This window comes from Trachurus trachurus (assembly GCF_905171665.1).
Source record: "Trachurus trachurus genome assembly, chromosome: 13".
In the NCBI taxonomy this organism is placed as follows: domain Eukaryota; kingdom Metazoa; phylum Chordata; class Actinopteri; order Carangiformes; family Carangidae; genus Trachurus; species Trachurus trachurus.
In genome coordinates, this window is record NC_139892.1 from 32005004 (window position 1) to 32027485 (window position 22482).

General features: G+C 40.0%; 1 protein-coding gene across 5 annotated transcripts; it reads left to right on the forward strand.

Annotated features, from left to right (window-relative positions):
* The first annotated feature begins 273 nt into the window (after positions 1 to 273).
* smc4 (structural maintenance of chromosomes 4) lies at positions 274 to 22469 on the forward strand. 5 transcript variants are annotated; one of them, XM_083985099.1, is made up of 24 exons: positions 274 to 432; positions 1988 to 2145; positions 3121 to 3311; positions 3889 to 4080; positions 5087 to 5263; positions 7285 to 7449; positions 7926 to 8053; positions 8325 to 8465; positions 8941 to 9091; positions 10996 to 11160; positions 11257 to 11490; positions 11672 to 11857; positions 11986 to 12147; positions 12382 to 12607; positions 12764 to 12840; positions 13404 to 13556; positions 13732 to 13858; positions 14404 to 14593; positions 16965 to 17109; positions 17718 to 17891; positions 20543 to 20725; positions 20903 to 21135; positions 21226 to 21409; positions 21942 to 22469. In XM_083985099.1, the coding sequence occupies exons 2-24, from the start codon at positions 1998 to 2000 to the stop codon at positions 22104 to 22106; spliced, it is 3897 nt and encodes a 1298-aa protein (XP_083841225.1). In that variant the 5' UTR covers positions 274 to 432; positions 1988 to 1997; the 3' UTR covers positions 22107 to 22469. The 5 variants fall into 5 exon arrangements, with proteins under 5 accessions (XP_083841225.1, XP_083841224.1, XP_083841226.1 ...); XM_083985098.1 differs by having other exon boundaries at positions 284 to 432; positions 1976 to 2145; XM_083985100.1 differs by lacking the exon at positions 274 to 432 and adding an exon at positions 1316 to 1411.
* The last annotated feature ends 13 nt before the right edge of the window (positions 22470 to 22482 follow it).

Genomic DNA, 22482 nt, shown 5'->3' on the forward strand with positions numbered 1-22482 from the left:
ACCGTTTGAACATGTCGAAACAAAATTAGACTTTGAATCTCACAATAACCTTACAAATTGCATAAAACTGTAAATAAGAAGTGTTTTACTTGAAACACCTTTCCTTGTGGTTATTTTTGTCATGTGGTTGTCTTGTATATTTGGAGGAAGGCGGAGTTGGCTTCGTCCCCTTTTTTGAATTTCGTGTTTTTTTTCCCCTTGCCCTTTGAACGTTCCATGGTGCCTTGCGTCAGTATATAACGAATTTGGTTCGACAGCACAGTTTAGGCGCCATTTACACGTTTTTTCAAACAGGAGAGCGACTCGGAATGACACGGGGCTAAATTTTGTGGATTATATTTGCCGAATTTTTGGATTTACGAACAGTTTTTCGAAATTGTGATTTGGCTCTGAAAGGAAGACTTTTGACCGACCGTACGCATGTTGTGGAAGGTACATAGAATCATTTTAGCAGCGATTAATGGCTGGGTTCCGTCTATTTGCTGAAGAGCATAACGATATTCTAGACCAGATTTAACATTAACGACACGTTAAATTCAGCTTTAACTTGCGTAACAACCGTGTAAAAGTACTGGCGAACGTAAATAGTAATCGGGAGTGCAATAAGAGTTTTTACTTTTTCTCATATTTTGCATTTAAGGCAATCTTAGCCTCTTCGTAGACACTTCTAACAGTGACGTGCAACTTTTCAGATTGTCTAATTTACGATAATCTTACTGTTGCGGATGGTTGCTTAACTTCGATCTGCAATACCTTTGTGTGCTGAACGTCAACTACTTTAGCTTTTACTTGTGTTCATTGAACAATTGCTGGGTTTAGCATCCCCTTCTATACCAATAACCCCCACTTTGAGTACAGGTAACGTTTACAGTGATGCGTTAACTTAACGTTACAGATCCACAGCGCAGATAACCTCGCTAGTCAAAGTTAGCCCTTACGTTAGCTTTAGCCTCGCTGCAATATTTAACATTAGAAAGTTAGCTACAGCAGCTAACCTGACGTTAACATTAGCAAAGTGAAAATAGCGTTAAAACGTGGCAAAGTCAACACCGCATGTTTATGTTTTTTTTTCCACCCGTGGTGTAACTGTTAACACACTTATTTGGCAAGCATACTTATAATTATTATAACGCTTCGATGAGTTCATCGATACAGTTGGGTTACACTCGTCCTTTGAATGTGCTTTCCAATTAGCTGGCGAGTAGGTTGCCCCGTCCACACCTCCGCCCCCAACATAAGTTGGGGGGGATGAAAGTTAATATTGGTGTCAGTTTGAGACCTCGATCCATTTAGGATGTTGTGTCTTTACCACCGACCAGAGACCCTGTTCAGCTGCGTTTGTTCCGTAACTTAATGGCAATCCAACACAACGTTAGGGCTAGGCTAAGAGCTGTGGAGAGAGGAAAACTTGGTATTTGCACATTGACAGTATTTATTTTGACGTTACGATAATTTTTTTTTTTTTTTTTATATTTTTTCTTTTCCATCGTTGCCAGGGTTATTAACCGCTCATCACTCACACGCGCTAATAAAGTGCCTAACTTACTTTAGATGCAAGATGTTACTAAAGCGATACTGTCACTGGAGGAGGACATTGATTTCAATATTTTTTTTTGCGTTTAGTATTAGAATAGCGTCTCAGCCTCTACAATCATCGCGCAGATTTGGCAGCCATCTCATTTTGCGTTATCAAACTGATAGCCCTCTTAATAACTCAGTTTGCTCAGGTCGCAAACTTATTGACTGCATGCGATCGATGCTGTTGTTTTATTCTATTGTAGTGACAAATACGTTACGTTATGATAAAAAATATACAGACTAACCGGTAGATGGGCGGCAGTGAGATATGACTGTGGTAATGATTAAAGCCTGACAACAGGGCAGTTGCGTGTGACCGACTAAAAGTGGAGTTGGGAGATTGACAGGCACAAAAACCACTCATGGATATTCCTTTTTTTTTTTTTTTTTTTACCAGTGACCCCTTCAGATTTCAAATCATGCCATCTAAAACTGCAAAGAGCTCAACTGCCTCCGCTAAGCCAAGAGGGAAAGGGTCGCAGCCTCGAGATGACTCCGAAGACGAGTTGGATGTACCCCCTCAAGAAACCAACTCTAATGGCCAAGAGGAGGCACCGCCGACAACTGGCAAGTAACAAAGGGTGTTTTGGTGTCTGTGAATCTAAATAAGTTGTGTTCACTCAATGGCGTTGCGTGTATGGCTGCTTTGGTAGTGGCCAATTGGCACAGCTGTGAAGCTTTTTTTTTTTTTTTTTCGTACTTGCATCTCAACACGTAGTTAGAATGGCTGATATATTTTTTTCTGAAGTGCCAGTCATCAATAAATGTGTGATGATTTTTGGGATGATTTTGATATCGTCGAGTACACGTCTCCCACGGATCTCCTCAGCAAACGAGGTAATTTATTCCGGATAATGAAGTGTTTTATGTGGTAAATGAAAAGGGCTGTTTGACTTGATTCTTTACTACTTGGTATTGAATAATTTGATCGCGAAGCTTAATATGCACACTGGCACTGAGTGATGTTTGTGTTCTTTACGAATATGTTGAAATGCTTCACTGGGATTTAATTTACAACCATCGACTCCTTAGCTTGTTTATGCTTTATGTGAGCACAATAGATTTTGGACAGGTCGTTTGTGGCTTCGTGTGATGGCAAAAATAATCGATTTTACGTTGTGCATTATTATCTCAAAACAAGACTTTAGTCGTCTGTGTTTTGAGCACAGTTCAGCATGAGTGAAAATATGACGTTGATGATCGAAATTCACACTTCAGTTATTTACAATCGACGAAATGAATGTGGCGCATCCACTCTCACGTATCAACGCTTCTCGTGGATAGCGTTTGTATAATAATGTGAGTTCCGTCATAAGCGGCCATGGTCTCTTTCTGTGTTTTTGGGTTGGCTCTTGTTTTCAGAACAAAGAAAAATAATGCCTGTCAACTTTCTCGGGAGTCGTTTGACTGCTCTTTCAACTTGCTGCCTGTGTTTTGTTTGTTTGTTTTTTTTGCTCCACCACCCCTCCCCCATGCACCACTGTCCCCCACCTGAAACGACTCGCACAGAGGAATAAAAGTTGTACTTTTTTCATGCCACAGATCCGTCTCATGGGGAAGCAGCCGAGGCGGTTGATAATCGAAGTTTGGAGGAGATTCTCGGTAGCATCCCTCCACCCCCGCCCCCAGCAATGACCAATGAACCGGGCGCTCCTCGCCTGATGATAACGCATTTAGTTAATCGCAACTTTAAATCATACGCAGGCGAGCAGATTCTGGGGCCTTTTCACAAGGTACGACCAAAATTGGTTACAAATGTACATTCTCCCTGGGAAATAGATTGTAAACGTGTTGTGTTAAGTTTACAGATTTTCCATCATGTCTAGTGTTTCTCAATTTTACTTGTCTCAAATTTCTTTTGATGCAGTTGCAAACATGTTGCTTTTAGTTGTGGCAGACAGACAAAAAGTACAAAATTATTCATGATACAGCACTATGACTTTTATTGGGTTAAAAAAAACAAAGTGGAAAAAAGTCACACTCCTCCATTTTGATTTAGTGAGTATATCTTCTAAGGCATAGTGATCTAATGGTGTGCTGATGTTTCCTTTTAAATTTAGATTTTCTTTAAAGCTTTGTCTGTTCATCTTTTTCTGCTCCCTTTGTTGCTCTGCAAATATAGGTGTATTAAAATAAATCTTAACTACACCCCCCTAGAATACATTCACAAGTACAAGCTTACTATGCTGAAATGTTAATATATAGCCTCTAATATAATGACATTAACAATATTTGTATGCAAGTGCAGTATATTTTAATATAATTGATTTTATATGTATTTTTTAATCTTTTCTCTTATCCTTTTCTCAGCGCTTTTCCTGCATCATTGGTCCAAATGGAAGTGGGAAGTCCAATGTGATAGATTCGATGCTCTTTGTGTTTGGATACAGAGCTCAAAAGATCAGATCGAAAAAGCTCTCGGTGCTGATTCACAGCTCTGATGAACACAAAGATGTGCAAAGCTGCACTGTGGAGGTGTATTTTCAAAAGATTATTGATAAGGTATATATATCTCTATATCTATATCTCTGTCACACAGGTGCACACTACACTCACTCTGGCCTCACCTAAATTAATCAATACACACAGTCCTAATTGAATGGAGTGATCAGACATATTTTCTAGTTGACAGATATTTTTCTTGAATTTTAAATAATTTTTTTTCTCAGTGCCCATGAGATAATACTGATACTCGGTTGTCACCCCAGTGACTTAATACAGACTCAGATCAGTCATGAAAGTTACAACTAAGACCCACACGTGGCATAGTCAATTCATAATGTACTAGAATTGATCTCTATATTTTTTTTTAGATATTTTTCACATGTCCCATTATGTGACTAGCTCTATGAGTTTGATTGTGCTGTGAAAAGTCAATGAAAATGGGTGTATGTAAGAACAGACAAATTTTGTCCATTGCATTAGATCACAAAATATTCTGAAAACTGACTATATTTCAAAGAATTAGAGTTAAATGTGTTTGTACATTTTATCTGCCATAGATGGTGTGAGTAGGTTTTGCCTTGCTCACTGCTGAAGATCATCAGTTCACCCAAAATTAAAATCAAATTGTTACACTACTTGTGTAGTTCTGTGAACTCTACTGGCTTGACAGCCTGCCACTTCAACAACTTAGAAACTTAGAAAAAAAGAAGTGATGTACACAACTTAACATATTAGACTTGTCTCTAAAATCAGTTCATTTTTAGGCAAATGACATGCCTTTTGTATTGAATTGATAATCTCATCATTTTATTGGACATTTTGGTTGAATTTTGTAAATGTAATGTGATAGCCATACAGATATTGATATGGTCTATTTATTATTAGTGTTACTAAACAAGCCCCTTTCTTAATTGTTTTTTAATGAGGGTTGTTTTTCTTCAACCACCCTCAGTGGATTTGTCAGTTTTATGAGTATTATCTGATGTGCAGAGCTATTTGAGTTTCTCCTGAACTGTTCTGCTCTAAGCTGCTGTGTCTTCTACCCCTCCCCCCTCTGAGCCAGGAAGGAGATGACTACGAAGTTATTCCCAACAGCAAGTTCTGTGTTTCCAGGACTGCCAACAAAGACAATTCCTCAGCCTACCATATCAATGGCAAGAAAGCCACATTCAAAGAAGTGGGGGCTTTACTCCGAAGCCATGGTATTGACCTAGACCACAACAGATTTCTGATCTTACAGGTAATTGTATTTTTTTAATGTAATTTCCTCCTCTACTTCTAACTCCCTTTTTTATCCCTGCTGTGACCATCCCATTCTGTCAGAGATTTCCTGCTCTCTTCCCATTTCCCAATCCTCTTTTAGTCAAATGTTCATGGCTACCTTAAAGCCATGCCTCTCTGTGGGAATAACCTGTTGCACTGGAATTGGAAGTGAGAGGATGTGCCCTCTTCCAGCCCTTAGACTGCTATAGCAGCGCATCATGGTTTGAAACAATGTGAATATAGTGCAAACCATAATTTGCTGCTTTAGAATTTTAAGGAAAAAATACAGTTTTACTCATTCATGGACGTAAATGCCTATAATCTGTCAGATAACCCAGATTATATAGTGGGGGGTATTTTTGATGGGGTTAAACCACCAGTGAGGACAGGTTGGATTCCTTCCCCTCCCTTTCCCATGTACCTGCCACGCTTTAGCAGCACGTAAATATTGGCGTGTGAGAACAAGCCCCAACCCCAATATTAGCAGTGCTGCTTCAATGTGGCCGGATCAGACACCCCCCATTACCATGGCTTGAATATTGGTTCAAGGTTGTTGTGTTTTTGTTTAGTTTTTTTTGCCGTCACTGTGAAGTAATGTAATGCATCTATGTATATTTTCTTTTGGTGCTTGTTAGATTTTTTTTTTTAATTTTAATTTTTTTTTACTCTGTTGCACTGAGTTTGAACCTGTTCACTTGTTACATACCTACTCACTGTGATTGTATTACTTGTGTGACCTATCCATTACTGATTAACTGAAGGCTTATGGGGGATGACTAATGTCAGAGCTGGAAAATGGCTGATTAAGTCTTTGTTGTAGTAATTAAAAATTTTTACTTAATTATTTTTTACAGTATGTGGTAGTTTCAGGTGAACTAATAGGATTTTTACTCTCTATTGTGGTTTTGTGGTTAGCTGGTTGATTACATGTGCCCTGCTTGACTTTTTTTTTAATGTGTGTGTGCATGTCCATTCTCACTCTCCCTGAATGTTAGATTTTCAGCTCTCTGTCTATGACATGGCTGCATGACTATGGGAAGAGGCTTTAGCTTGTTCTCCAAGGTCACTTTTCCAGGCCTCTGGCTAAAGGGGAAGCTGTCTATTTTGTGCACTGGTCAGAGCAGTGGATGACGTGGGATTTTTTCCCCCCTTCCTCAACTGGCTTCTCCTTTCTTTTATACATAAAAGTAATATGTGAGCTGCTTTTTTTTAACCCTACACATGGAAGAAACACATTTTGAGATGTAATTATGAACATATCTGGATCATTTTGATTTTATCTTGAAAAGTGTTATGTAGCAATATTGTTGTTCTAAATTGGCCTTACTCAAAAAAACAAATCACTTAAAATGAACACATGTTCAGACATATGTAATTACACTGGAGAGACTTGGGGCCGAATAGTATATAAATGCAGTATTTAGAAATTCAACCAAGGTGTGGCTGCAAAAAGTCAGAACCGACATGCTATCAGAGGTGTTTTTAAATCGGTTTAAATTTAGCAAATACATTTTAACACAAGTGCTCGAATGGGAAGTCATTGTTGGTGGTGCTGCTGGCTGGTGAGGCATAAAATTCATATTTCTAAGTGCTCTGAAGCATGTGAAACGTGTGATTACACCATTTATCTGTTCATAAGATTAAACATGTATACTTTTTTTTTTTTTAAAGAGTAGTTGTTCACTATTTTAAATTTAATTTATCATTTTATTATGCTGCTTAGTTTCTCCGAGTGGGAAAATCTATCACATTCTCAAAGTAGGGCTCGAAAAAAAATATTTTTTGGACACTGAGTATGATGTAATGTATCTGTAAAGCTGTGTGTGTGTGGCAGACCAGCATTATTATGAGTGTAAAGTTATGAATTCAATTCTTAATAATGAATTGATATTTTTATGACATATTATAGGAGTTACTGTTTTATTACATGTTATTGCTCTTTTTTCTGTGGATAAAAATTGCATACATGTCTGTCCATGTGTTGTGACCTGTGCATAGGGCGAGGTGGAACAGATTGCCATGATGAAGCCTAAAGGTCAGACAGAGCATGATGAGGGCATGCTTGAGTACCTGGAAGACATTATTGGCTCCTGTCGCCTCAAGGAGCCCATCCAAACCCTGGCCCGCCGCGTTGAGCTACTCAATGAGCAGAGGGGAGAGAAGGTGACATACACTCATACTGTATCAGCCCACACAGTCAAGAGCTAACCAACTTTCTTTCCTCACTTAACTTGCTGTACAGTTATGGTTTGAAAAGACTTTGTTTTGTTTCAGCGTGTGTTTTAGATGCTTTTGATGCACATAATCTGAGCTGAAAATAATATTTTTTTTTGCTATTGTGTATCTGCAGCATGTAAGATAAGTTGGTACTTGGCTGAGCTTGCTACACCAGACATGAGTCATGGATTTTCATAGGAAATCTTTAGTGTATGCGCATGTATTTCCTAAGATATTGCTATCTTAGTACATAAACGTGTGTGTGTGTGTGTGTGTATGTTTCCTTTTTTAAATATATATTTTTTAAATGTTTCACTGCAAGTAACAACATACAGAAGTAATTAGAAGCTGTTGTTGGAGCTAAAAATTTTAGAAAGTTTTGTTGTCTGATATCAAGTATTGTGTTATGTTTACTGCCCTAGCTTAACCGAGTAAAGCTGGTGGATAAGGAGAAAAATGCATTGGAGGGAGAAAGGAACAAAGCTGTGGAGTTCCTCACCCTGGAGAATGACATCTTCAAACACAAGGGTCGGCTTTGCCAGTATTATGTGTGAGTGAACTAGCAAGTCTCTATTCTGTACACGACAAATTAAACAATACAACCTCATTAAATTTCAGTGTAGACCCACCAGTAGCTTAGAAAAGGACACAATGATTGTGACTTTTTATACTTTTTGTAAAAAAAAAAAAAAAAAAGACTACACAATGGGAGAGTGACCCTTCTATGACCTGTTGCCCTTTTTATGTGTAAATTGTTCTACATTATTTTATCTCTCACTGTTTTTTCTTTTATCTCTTTATCTCGTCTCTCACTCATTTAGTCATGATCTGCAGAAGCGTGTGGTGGATAAAGAGCAGGAAAAGCAGAAGATCTTGGATAACACCACGGAACTCACTGAGAAAAATGCAAAGATATCGCAGGAGATGGAGAAAATGAACCAAGAGCTCAAAAATGTGGAGAAGTAATGCATTTTTGTTCTTTCCTCCCTCTATTTACCAAAGATACTAACCTTTCCCCTCATTCAATTTTTTTTCCTGGTTGTTGTCAGTAACTGATGTTCCAGTTCAGGTCTGGGAAAGTAGAAGTAACAGTTGTCATGTGCATGTCTTAAAATATGATTGTTGCAAAAAAAAGAAAAAAAACATTTGCAAAAAAGAAAATGTAATCGCTTAGATGCCATAATTATATTATTTACACATTTTTAAAAGTAAAAAAAACGCCTTTTTGATTTGAATTGTGTAGAAACTGAAAACAGGCTGAGCTTTACTATGAAGAACTTGCTGTGTTATAGAAATGAAGCCTTTCGTGTGTATGTAGCATATGCATGAATACAGTTGTACTGTTTTCAGGTTCTTGTAGTTAATCTGACATTTTAGCTGATTTTTCCATGACTGACTTGAATGTACTCAAAACTAAAAATGCTGTTTGTCCACCAGGAAACAAAATAAGATCAACAAGTACATTGAGACCCAGAAGGAGAAGTTCACCCAGCTGGACCTGCAGGACGTTGAAGTGCGTGAGAAGATTAAACACTCCAAGAGCAAGAACAAGAAACTACAGAAGCAGTTGGAAAAGGACAAAGAAAAGGTGTGTTGGCCTTTAAATTGTGGTCCACTATTACACACAGTTCACCAACTCAGTTTAACTTGGCATTAATGTTTGCCAGGCTATTGTAGTTTTTCTTTTTAAATGTAAGCGTATAATTTCATTTTGACAGTATTACAGTCGGCCTTTCCAGTGTTCGAATGTGCACACATAAGATTGTACAAAGTCAAGACAAGCTAGCACAAGTGGTATGACACTCCAGTGTTACTGTGTTTATTTTGTCCCGTGTCCAAGAAAGAAACATGGGCACTAAAAATATAATTTTTGTTGCTTATAGAAAACACAAGGGCTGTTTTGAGCCCTGGAGAAATGAACATTTGTCAAGGCTTTACAGAAACATGCATAATGATAAATGAATGACAGAATTCAACAACTGCATTTTAACTTGCATCCGAGTCCTATGTTTCTTTTGCAATCACACATACCAGAATCACATCTAGATTGAGAATGCTTTTTTCCCCCTGCAAAGCGTCGGCCATTTGGTAGGTTCAGTGTACAGTTGAAACAGTACACTGTTTGTGTTCAACAAGTGTGTTGTAATTTTATGTTTTTTATACCTTAAATGTCGGTATTGCAGGAGTTACCATAATAAACATAGGTTGTATATTGACACATTTCCTAGAGATGCAAACATAAATGTTCTTAGCCAGTTTTTTGGTCTAAAAAAAGTTGAGCATTCTTTAATTTCTAAAGATATAGTACACATTTTGTAAGAAGAACTACATGTTATGTAATAGTTCAAACAAAAAGACAGATTTATGGTAGTTATTCTTTCCAGAGAAATGTGACTGACATCATTCTGCATGCTAGCAAATGCTACACAAACAAGACTAATTTGGCTTTCATTCAAAAAAAAAAAACTTGCATATGGCATGATAGACATGATGTACACTATGACTAAAAAAATCATGCTGTGTCATTTGTAGAGTTGTAACATTTAACTTTTCATATTTTTGCACCTCAGGCAAGAGAAACCCCTGCATTTCCTCTAAATTACTTGACATTATCTAGAGGGGGAAAAAATAAAACCTGTGTAAATTGTAAATCAAATTTCATGGCAGGAAGGCCTATCTGCCCTGAACTAGCCACTAGGGGGCTATAAAGTAACACACAAGTTGATTGTTAGTGTGTGTGCTCTGTTTCACTGTTAATCATGGTCCTGCCTCTTAGACTAATGTTTTCTCTAACTTGAGCACTTACTTAAATTTGTTTTCACACAATCCTAGAGTTAAGAGTTCCCTCATAACAGTAGGTATATCTTCTCATCTCCTTCTTGGCTCTGAAACACCATCTGCTCCACCTACAAATGACTGTGCTCTGGAAGTGTCTTGGTCAGAGGGGGTGCTGGGCAGAGGCAGCAGACCTCTGGGGAGCAGTGTTCTGCTGTGTGGTAGTCAACTATGGCCTGGCTTGTGTAACACTCCCAGCAGCCACATTCACATTTCACCCGCAGTTAACCCTACAAAACATAGACTACACACACACACACACCACTCCTTGCCTTGTTTCAGTCCTTCCAAACGGCAGACTGTTATGCCAGTCTTAACCAGGGCTTGCTCATTCCTGAATGTGTGTTTATAGTTGATTACAGTTGTGTGTTTTGGCCAGCCTCTGAATGTGTAGCACAGTTGCTTGTAACTGGCACTGTCAAAATGTATTCAGTCCACCTACTTTACACCCCTTGTCTCTGAAAGTCTTCATTGATGTCTTTTCATCATTCAATTTAAGAGATAAAGAACCATTGGACGGTTCTTGGCAGGAATGTGTATTAATGAATTGTGTCCTCGGTTTGAACCTAGACAGGTGTAGCCACTGCTGCTCAGAATCCAGTCGGACACACATCTTCTGTGTTTTTGAACATTCTCCTGTCTTGGCTCATCTTTCAGCTGGAGGAAGTGCGCGGTGTACCAGCCAGCAGTGAAAAGGCCATCTCTGAGGCAACAGCTCGCAAGGAAGAGCTGGAGAAGCAGAAGGTGAAAGAAGAGGAAAAACTGAAGGAGGTGATGGAGAGTCTGAAAGAGGAGACCAGTGGCCTGCAACAGGATAAAGAGGTGTGTGTGCATCCTCCTTGGTGTTAGTTTGCTGCACGCTTTGTTTAACTTAAAACAGTCATTTCACAACTTCACCTTTCCTCTTGTATTCTCCAGACCAAAGAGAAAGAGCTGATGGAGCTCAGTAAGGCCGTGAACGAGACCCGCTCTCGTATGGACCTGGCCCAGTCAGAACTTGACATCTACCTCAGCCGCCACAACACGGCTTTGACACAGCTCAACACGGCCAAGCAAACAGTTCAGACGACCTCTGACACACTGCGAGAGCGCCGCGCCGCCATTAAAGATTTGGAAGTCAAAATTCCCCAGAAGGAACAGGAGTTAAAGAAGGTAAACTAAACATTTTGTTGGCAGCATTTTTATTAAACATTTCACATCCCAAAAGAATAAGTTGCCTGTGTTGAAACCACAACACGCCTCTGTATTCACTACAGCTGTTTAGTGTATCTACCCAGCAGATGGCATTTACTATGAATATTTCCTTGAATCACTTCTCCCTTCCAATCTGCAGGAAGAGGAAGAGCTGGAGAAGCTGATGAAGATGGATAATGAGACCAGAGAAGTGGTGAGGGAAATGAGGCAGAAGGTGGATGAAGCAAAGAGCTCTCTGTCCTCCAACCGCAGTCGAGGAAAGGTCCTGAATGCTCTCATGCAGCAGAAGAAGAGCGGCCGAATCCCTGGCATCATTGGAAGATTGGTAAAAAAAAAAAAAAAAAAAAATCCATATATTACAGGATTTCTCTGCAAGGATTTTATTTTTAATTTTATTTAAAGGTCAGGTGTCTGTATTGGTTGTGTTGTACTGATTCTTGTTTGTGCTTGTAGGGAGACCTAGGAGCCATAGATGAGAAGTATGATGTGGCAATTTCCTCTTGTTGCGGTGCCCTGGACAACATTGTGGTGGATACCATTGACACAGCTCAGAAATGTGTCACCTTTCTCAAAGAACAGAATATCGGTATCGCCACCTTCATTGGTCTTGACAAGGTAAAAAAAAAAAAAAAAAAATTACACTCAATCATGAAGCTGCAATCCAATAAGCTTGTGTATTACTGCTTGTCTAATGTAGCACTAGCGATACATTATACAGTAATGTATTCTACAATTTACTACTTAACACTATATTTTAACAACTTGCAGAAAGTGTTTTTTTGTCTTAGTTTTCTTCCACTGAAAATTATAATTGGTTTCTTTTAATATCCTCTTCCTCCTCTTTTTCAGATGAAGGTGTGGGAGAGGAACATGGCTCCCATTAGTACTCCAGAGAACAGTCCTCGTCTCTTTGACATGGTGCGAGTGAAAGATGAGAGTGTGCGAACAGCTTTCTACTTTGCCCTCAGGGACACCCTGGTGGCCCAGGACATGGACCAGGCCACGAGAATGGCCTTCCAGAGAGACAAGCGCTGGAGAGTTGTCACCCTGAGGGGACAGATAATTGAGATGGCCGGTGTGTGGTTTTGTTGCATATTATATTTATTTATTTTTTTAACATGGTATACTAAGGTTGTCCAAGTGAAGATGATATATACATGCATACGGTACATACTATTTTTGTTGTTGTCGTTGTTTTTAATCTTCCTGTGGTCTGGTGTGTACTTGACAGGAACCATGACTGGAGGAGGGAGAGTGTTAAAGGGCAGAATGAGCTCCTCTATTGGCACAGAGGTCTCCCAGGAGGAGGTGAGTAAAAAAAAAAAAAAACATTATGCTCCTAATTATGGATTTTGCAATCAGTTGTAAGTTTTACTACATTGTTTGCATTTGTTTCAGAATAACAAACAAGAAATGTGGATATATTATATGATTTTATATATTAACACAATTGGACCTGCTTTACAGCTTTGACTGTATTCATTTCACCTTAGAGCCCTGTTTGTAGTCTGCAGTGCATTTTTAACATTTTATTAAAATGTTTAATGGTGGATAAATGATTGAACAAACATCATCTTTGATGTTTTAGTCAAATGGTTCACTGATGTAGCTGTACTATAAGGAAGAAGGACATCATTGCCAAAGCATTAGCTAAATTATTGCGTTCAATAAGAGTTTTAATACATTACAGCAAAAGAACTAGGCCAGCTATCAATCGATAGATATTTATTTTCAAAGGAGTTGTTGTTGTTTTTTTTCTTACTGAGTGGGTCATGCAGGCTTCACAAATAACTAAAGGTTGCTGCGGACCTTGTTGTCAGACAATCGGAGCAGGTTTTTAGTGGATGATAATTTTCATGTGTTTTCTGCAGCTTGACCGAATGGAGAGCAAGTTGAACGAGAAGGTGTCAAAGCTGCATGGCTGCCAAGAGAGAAAGCTGCAGCTGGAGGAGAACATCCAGCGCCTGCGGCCACAGCTCCGAGACATGAAAAACACCCTGGAAAAATATGCCAACAGCATGAATGTATATCAAATACTCTTTCTCCTTTTTTCCCGAAGTTTTTCTGTCACTCATGTCATGTGGATGATATAAGTAACTTTTTACATTTCAAGTCATTCACAAAATGTCACAGTCTTTTCTGTATCAAACAGTTTTGCTCCCAGCACACCTGTGTGACTTTTTACCTTTTGTCTATCAGATTCTAGCTGATCAGGAGGCTCAGTTGAAACCCAAGATTAAGGAACTTGAGGCTAATGTGCTGGCAGCTGCCCCAGACAAGGCCAAACAGAAGCAGCTGGAGAAGAGCCTGGAGGCCTTCAAGAAAGGTAGGATCCTCCTGTAAACTGTTGATAAGTAAAAGAATGCTATATCAAAATGTAAAAAAAAAAAGCAAAAACAAACGAAAATATTATGATATGATCTGCATACTACCTATTGCTGTAACATGTTTGTCAAATGTCATAAGTAAAAGAATGTTATATCAAGATGATGTGAAAAAGCAAAAACAAAAGAAAAAGATTATGATATGATCTGAATATGAAAAAGATTTTATTCTGTGGGTAATGGGGGCGGGACTAGATAAGCTTTTGCTTCTCCCGCTTTCCCTTTCGGCCATGTGTATTGTATTATTTGAACTAAGATGAAGTGTGATGATGATTATTTAAATTGACATGCCCGAAATAAACAAATTGATTGATTGAAAAGAAATGTTCTTGTGAATTGTTAGACTTGTCATTAAATGAATGTTGATCTCATAATGGTAATTTGTGGAAGATTCATACAAGTTTTCCCACATTAATCCATCTGAAGATGTAGCAACATAAATGTCATCCGTCCGTCTTATTCCTCTCCCCCTGCTTTGTTCTCTTAGACTTTGAGGCAGCATCCAGTAAGGCTGGGAAGGTGGAGAACGAGGTGAAAAGGCTTCACAACCTGATTGTGGACATCACCAGCCACAAGCTGAAGGCTCAGCAGGACAAGCTTGACAAGGTCAACAAGGAGCTAGATGACTGCTCCTCCACCATAACAAAGGCTCAAGTAGCCATAAAGACAGCTAACCGGTGAGGAAATGATTCACATTGAAGCTCTTTAATTAGATGTGTTTGCATTGTTCAGACACCCTGTGTAAAGTTTTTGAATTCTTTCTTTCTGTAAGATGTTATTTATTAACAATGAAATGTATCAGACAGACATTTTGAGCCATATGTAGCAACTTAAAGGGATAGTTCACCCTAGAATGATATTTCGCTCATTATCTACTCACCCTCATGTTGACTAAGGGCTGGAAGAATTTTCAGAGTCCACCGTCCCTTCTCTGAGTTACAGGGGGTCTTGGCGTAGCAGTGCATTTCAATGCAACAGTTGCAAAGGGACACCAGAGCTCTTCGTAAAAAAACACACACAAAAAAAACATCCAAATACCTCCATGATGCTCGTATGTAATGTCCGTCTTGTGCTGAAGCCCCAAATTGCGTAATTGTCCCGAAAAAAAATTAAATTAAATTAATTTAATTCCTGGTCCGTCCAAATCTCGCGTGATTCGCAGTAACCGCACTGACGCCGGCGCAAATCACGCGAGATTTGGACGGACCAGGAAGAGGAGCTTCGAGAAGCTTCCGCTACAAACAAGCTTAAAATATAGACTTATTTATTTTTTTTCGGGACAATTACGCAATTTGGGGCTTCAGCACAAGACGGACATTACATACGAGCATCATGGAGGTATTTGGATGTTTTTTTGTGTGTGTTTTTTAACGAAGAGCTCTGGTGTCCCTTTGCAACCGTTGCATTGAAATGCACTGCTACGCCAAGACCCCCTGTAACTCAGAGAAGGGACGGTGGACTCTGAAAATTCTTCCAGCCCTTAGTCAACATGAGGGTGAGTAGATAATGAGCGAAATATCATTCTAGGGTGAACTATCCCTTTAATTTGAGGCATTTGTTGGTACTTGGTCTGTTTTTTTTTTTAATTGTGCATGAAACTGTCATTATTTTATAACCTTTGTCTCTCCAGAGTTTTAGTTCAGTCATAATCGTCACAGTCCACATCGCCTGTACAGTCTTACAGTTGCAAAGACATCTCTCCTGATTGTCATTACGGAGTGAATATCTAAAGAAGCCAACAATTGTGTCAAGGCAATGCCTTCTTGACAAAAAAAACACACATAGCTTTTAACTTGTTAGGTTACAGGAAAAGTCACTAAACATCTTTCTTCTTCCTCTTGTTCTCATTGGTTTCTTTGAGTTAATCAATGTTGTAGCGGTTGCAACAGAAATAGACATCTAGTCATCGGCATCTGTAGCTGGAACATTAAGATTGATTGATTGTGTGGGCAGGATAGGCTGAGTCTCCTGTAGCAAAACAACACTGGTGGCTGTGACGTGGATCGTTAAGCTTGATGAACACAGTGGAGTTTATGAACGATGACAAGGAAAGCACTTCCTCCTTGATCTTTTCAGCTCCATCCATAACTGTCCTGCAGCAGACGAGAATATCTGAAAGGCAGGAAGTTGTCACCTCAACAGATGAACTAACCACCAGTGTAATAACCATTTTTACTCTGTTGGGGGTTGTTGTGGCAGTTGCACAAACGACTGAATCAGTGATATACAGTATGTGCACACCACTAATATAAACCCTTTTCTTTAATATCCAATATTTCTAAATGTAAGGGTGTTGGGTGAAAAAGTTAAAAAGCAATGACACAACCTTTCTCAAAAAGCAGAGAAAATATGAACAAGTCTTAAATTTAATTCACAAAGCTCTCAAGTATTTTTTGCAGTTGCAGTAGTTTTCTTGTATGTTGAGAGATGTTTTACATTAAGGATTCGTGAAACTGTGACAGTGGAGTGGGCTGCGGCATTTTGTAGCTATTTAGTTTTACAGCAATCAGTCTTTTCTATTACTTCATACATTTTTGTAACATAATTTAAAGATTGTTATAAACTTACAAAATGTGATATCAATTTTACGGTAGTAGCTTATTAAACAGGTGATTGTGGGCATTATTGTCACTGGTCTATATAGTATGAAAACTGATGTGATGGACCTTTTCTCCTCAGTTTGGCCTTCATCCACATTACACCAACATTTTCCATGATCATGTACTGAGTGTAGCATACGTGTTGTCACTGGTGTGTTTCTATTTATGTTGGATGATTTCACAGGTATGCAATGCCACACTTATGTGACTGGGGGGTCCCAGAGCAGCAGTGCAGAGATTACTGTTAGCTTTGTTAAATAAGCGCTATTTATGAGTCAAATCACTATTTTTTTTGTGCCGTCCAGCTGTTCTGACACATTTTTCTGTTTCTGTGGAGTGTGCAGTTAGTGGTGTGTGTGTGTGTTAAAACTGACACCATGTTTCATTATAACTATCTCTCTGACTGAGGCTAATACCTTGTCTTTTGCCGTCACTGTCGCCTCTGCAGCAACCTCAAGAAGTGTGAGGAGAGTGTGAATCGACTGCAGGCTGAGCTGGAAGAGAACGAGAAGTCGATGGCTGAGCTCACTGAGCAACTGAAGAAACTGGAGGATGAGGCCGGGGCCGTCATGACTTCCTGTCAGGAGGCTGAGGTTGGCACATTTTAATTCATGCTTTAACAATCATAACTACTGTGTGGGTTTTTTGGGGGTTTTTTTTTAATAGATTTTCACAAAATTATTTCAAAGGTGTAGTTTCTTGCCTCCAGACAACCTTTGTGAGTGGTTTAACAAAAAAGTGTCCATCTTGTAATTCTAAATAAAGTGAATAATAAGTCCCACACAGGAATGGAAAACAGTTTTATCCGTTTAAATACAGTGTTTTTGTGATTTTATTTAATTTGTTTAATACTTTTTGTGAAAGAAAAAACACAAAATAAAAAAAGTGTAATTGTAGTGCTTAAACTTTTACTTCACACTATAATAAATATTATTCATGGAAGTGTGGAGGTGATTTATCTGATCTTTTGGTTTAGGTGGTGATAACTGATAATTCAGGACCATTCCTGGGTTTACTTGCAACTCATTTTTAATGCTAAAAAATTTACATTATTTATTTTATTAATGCCATGTATAAATATGTGTTATCTTCTTGTAACTTATACAAAATATCTTGTAACTGTATATAACCACCACATCTAAATGAATCGTAAGTAAAAGCTGAAACAAGTTGAATACAGCAGTTGTTTGTCGTCCTCTAGGCTGCGCTGCCTGAGGTGCAGGAGCAGTATCAGGAGGTGGTGAAGGAGATAAAGGTCCTGCAGCAGCAGGAGCACGCACTGAAGGAGGAGTCCCTCAGCGTCCGGCTCCGCATCCAGCAGATAGAGACCAACATCACTGAACACAACAACAAGATCAAACACTGGCAGAAAGAGGTGGGTGACAAACGTGTGCACGAGTAAAAACAAAACATCCAGATCATGTAATCATTGTTTTTAATTGGTTTAGTTTAGTTTGACACTGCTCTTATTGTTTAACTTTTCTTACTTCATCCACTTGTTTAAATTGGCTGGTAATCAGTGTCCTGCCCTGATTTTATTACATGTGCTTCACTTAATTATCTCTGAATAACTTGTATTTAATACCGAATGGTTAAGATTTCAGATGCATAATTTAGTCTTTATAAAATGCTGTAGATATTTGTGTCTACAATGAACTGTAGCAAACATCAGGCCTAAGAAATATATCGTTGAATGATGCAGGGATGCAAACAGCGCGCCGAAAAGCGAAACTCGCTTTTTTCATGACCAATTAGGTGACTTGTGTGAATCATTCAGATCCGAAGAGATTTTGTTTTGAGGGGGGGGGGGGGGGGGGGGGGGGTCTCAGCGTCTCAGCGTCTCAGCGTCTCAGCTGGGGTCAGTAAAATGTTTTTCTAACAGGCTGACAGTGACAATCACGTGAAACTGAGGCGAACTCATTCATGGTTTCTGATCATACTGATAACTGCCGACCTCCAATGTTGACGCGCGACGTGCGCGCTCGTTACCCAAAGCGGCGCGTATCCGCGTGCAGTCGGTACGTACATTACTGTGTCAGGCAGGTGTCTCCCACGGAGCTCTGCCCCGTTTCAGAGGTGAAGGAGAGACGTCGCCTCCGCGATGTAGAATGTGTTCAATTAAAGTGAAACTAACACATTATATAGGCCTATATGTCCATTACACACTTTTAGGCCTTAAAATGTCTTAAATTTGTTGAATTATTGTGTTCAAGTCTTAAATAATTTTAGACAGGTCTTAAATTTTCTTATGCCCACCATGGGCGAGCATTTCACTCGCATTTGCCCCTAAAAAAAAAAAGACATGTGTGAACCGGAAAATCACAAAAAAGAAAGAGCACACGATTGGTCAAAAACTACAAATCCCACAATTCTCTGCCTCAACAATAACAGTAGTTAGTGTAAGTAAGAGAGAGTGGAGCTGTAGGTGAAAAGAGGAAACAACGCACGTCTGGTCCTGTTCTATGTTGTTCGTTCACACCGTCACCGTTTATTCGTTACGTCCGCGGTGTAAAAGGCCGTGACGCAAAGACGCGATTAGGCGCGAGACGCGGTATACGCGACTTTTTTTTTTTGCGACGCAATACACGCGATTCTTTTATGGCGACGGGACCCTCGCGTCTTCGTCTATTTCATCGTGTTTGGTGGGAAGACCCACAGGGGCTTCCCACACAAACACGAGGAACGCTTTTTTTTCGCGCGAGCTTTTACGCGCAACCAAACGCGAGATACGCGAGAAATGCGATTTATCGCTCGTTTTCACTCGTTTCAAAAAAAATTCACGAGCCCGCCAACAACTTTTTTTTTTTTTTTTTCAAAGGAGGTTCAACTGGACTTAGTTATTTGTTTCTTAGTTAGTTACTTGTTATTTGCGTAGTTTCACCTCTCATCCATGAGGCTTCATCAGTTCATGTAGCATCTGACCAGGCTGGGACTGGTCCAACTATCTGGTGTGGAGACTCAGTATAAGTCCAGTTGCTTTCGATTTAACCTCCTTTGAAATACTATGACCTGGACAAATGAGAATATGCACAGGCCTACAACAACATTTCTGCTCTCACCAACCATGGTTGAGGTCACAACGCTGCTGTAGCTGCTCTGGAAGTCCGAGACACTGAGGCCAAACGCCGCCGTCGCTTCTGATCCATGACGGCGAGTTCCAGTCAACAGTAACATGTGCATTTGTTTGGGTTGCTGCAGATGTGCACATCAGCTGACACCGCCGGTAAAAGAGAGAGAGATATAATGAGTGTTGTCTCGAAAAAAAACAGTGAAGGAGAACTTGGACAAGTGACTGAAAAGACGCGTGGTGCGTAATGGGGACACCAGGCAGCTGGAGCGGACCGTGGTCACGGTGCGGCCGCTCTGCTGCTCACCTCTGTGTGTGCGATAACTCATTCATGGTTGTCTCTGATTACACTGGTAACATCCTTCCTATTCACCTCCAATGTAGACGCGACGTGCGCGCTCGTTACCCAAAGCGGCGCGTATCCGCGTGCATTCGGTGCGACGGCGCCGCCGTTTTCCCCCCCGTGCATGTCCGTTGCTGTGTCAGGCAGGTGTCTCCCACGGAGCTCTGCCCCGTTTCAGAGGTGAAGGAGAGACGTCGCCTCCGCGATGTAGAATGTGTTCAATTAAAGTGAAACTAACACATTATATAGGCCTATATGTCCATTACACACTGAATGGGATGTTAAATCCCATGCCTTTATTTCTTCAGTTTATTTTAATAGTAATAATTATGACTAACATTCAGTGAAGACCTAAAATTCAGTATCTCCAAAATTGAAATATTGCAATGGTTTTTATTTTTTTAAAGCATTTTTAATCTAGAAATGTTGGCCTTCTGAAAACTGTCCATCTATATGCACTCAATACTTGGTTGGGGTTGAACTACTGGAAATGGACTTTTCTGTGATATTGTTAATGGTGAGGCCCCCCCCGCCGCCCGCCAGACAATTCCTCTCTTTTTTGGTCCTGACCCGTTTGCATCCCTGATGATGATGAATTGTTGTTCATGTCCTATAGGCCAGCACACTGTCCCTTCATACCATTGAAGACAAACCGGCAGAGGAACTTCCTGTTCTCACTCCTGCTGAGCTTGAAGAAATCTCTGATCCCAACATAATCATCAACAAGATGGTCACATTAGAGACCCAGTGCTCTCAGCTCAAGCCCAACATCGGGGCCATTGCTGAGTACAAGAAGAAGGTATGAAAAATAATGTTGTTAACTTGAAATGTTTCCAGTCTTAATTGAAAGCATTTGCTCGTCCTCGATGCTCCTAACTTTAAAACATTAGTGAGGAGTGGTGTAAAAATAATTGAGGAACACTGTTTAGAATTTATGAAGGGGAAATGATTTCAGCATGTCGCTGCGTGTTTGCAGGAGGAGCTGTACTTGCAGCGTGTTGCTCAACTGGACGAGATCACCACAGAGAGGGACAGATTCAAGCGTGCCTACGAGGACCTTCGCAAACAGCGGCTCAACGAGTTCATGTCTGGATTCAGCATGATCACCAACAAGCTGAAGGAGAACTACCAGATGCTTACACTGGGTGGTGATGCAGAGCTGGAGCTGGTGGACAGTCTGGATCCCTTCTCCGAGGGCATCATGTTCAGGTAGCAGATGAAGGAAAATGAACAAACGCACCAGTGGCACATAGTAGTCGATTCCTCCCGATCGCTCATTCTGTCTCTCACTTTTTCTAGCGTTCGTCCTCCGAAGAAGAGCTGGAAGAAGATCTTTAATCTGTCGGGAGGAGAAAAGACGCTCAGCTCCTTGGCTCTGGTGTTTGCGCTGCACCACTACAAACCCACACCGCTCTACTTCATGGACGAGATAGACGCCGCTCTGGATTTCAAGAACGTCTCCATTGTTGCCTGTTACATTTATGTGAGTGTGGAAGAAACGAGCTGCATGACAGCATTGATACGTCTCTCGTTGTCAGTATATTTTAATTAGGGTGGTGTTATCTGTGAGTCATGAAGAGCCTCTTTATTCCCAAACATCTGCCTAATTTTAGATTTCTGCAATAAGCCACTGAACCCAGGGGGTGTTGTTGTATCATCCAACGACTCCACTAAATTACATTAGCCAGTTAATTTTAAGAACTCTGGCGCTAATCTGTGCGGTAATGACTGACTCACAAGAACCCAGTGGTTCTCTTGTGTAACACTGAACAATGGAGGAGATCAGAATAATCTTTCATTTTTGGGAGCTGGATCAAAACAAAGTACTAAGCCTTTAAATGCTGGCCTCCACTGTGCCCATTATTTTTATAGCCCCTTGGATAAAGATTGCATTGCATGGTTCTTTTAGGTTACGATTTGACAGCACTTCAGCAGTTTCTCACCAAACAATGCTCAAATCACTGTCTCTGCTCAGATTAGTCATTTTTTCTTTCTCTTCCCTCATCCCTGTGCAGGAGCAAACAAAGAACGCCCAGTTCATCGTCATCTCCCTGAGGAACAACATGTTTGAAATCGCTGATCGGCTCATCGGCATCTACAAAACCCACAACACCACCAAGAGCGTGGGAATCAACCCCAAAACCATCGTGTTCAAAGAGCACGATGCCGTCTGCGCTTAGACCCCAAGAATCTGTGTCTTTGTTTGGCTGTTTTTTTAATTTTCCTTTTCACACTTCTAAATATTTTGATCTTTTTATCATCCATGTTTTCCATGAAATGCTGCTATTCTTTTACTGTCTGACCTAATAAATATTCTCTGGTAAGATCTTTTCCGTAATGCAGATACTCATTACCACTCACACAGGAAAAAATCCAGTAAAAAAACTTGTTTTTATTGCAGAAACAATGAGACTTTGACCAAACTACAGGGATGCAAACAGCGCGCTGAAAAGCGCAACTCGCTTTTTTCATGGCCAATTAGGTGACTTGTGTGAATCGTTCAGATCCGAAGAGTTTTTGTTTTGGAGGAGGAGGGGGGGGCTCTCAGCTCGGGTC

What these genes read in the sequence shown, in the direction of transcription:
- smc4 (XM_083985097.1), top strand. Translation starts at nt 1,941, where the DNA reads ATGGATATTCCTTTTTTTTTTTTTTTTTTTACCAGTGACCCCTTCAGA. An exon ending in TCAAACACTGGCAGAAAGAG is followed by an intron (nt 17,892 to 20,542) that starts GTGGGTGACAAA and finishes CATGTCCTATAG; the next exon opens with GCCAGCACACTGTCCCTTCA. An exon ending in TTGTTGCCTGTTACATTTAT is followed by an intron (nt 21,410 to 21,941) that starts GTGAGTGTGGAA and finishes ATCCCTGTGCAG; the next exon opens with GAGCAAACAAAGAACGCCCA.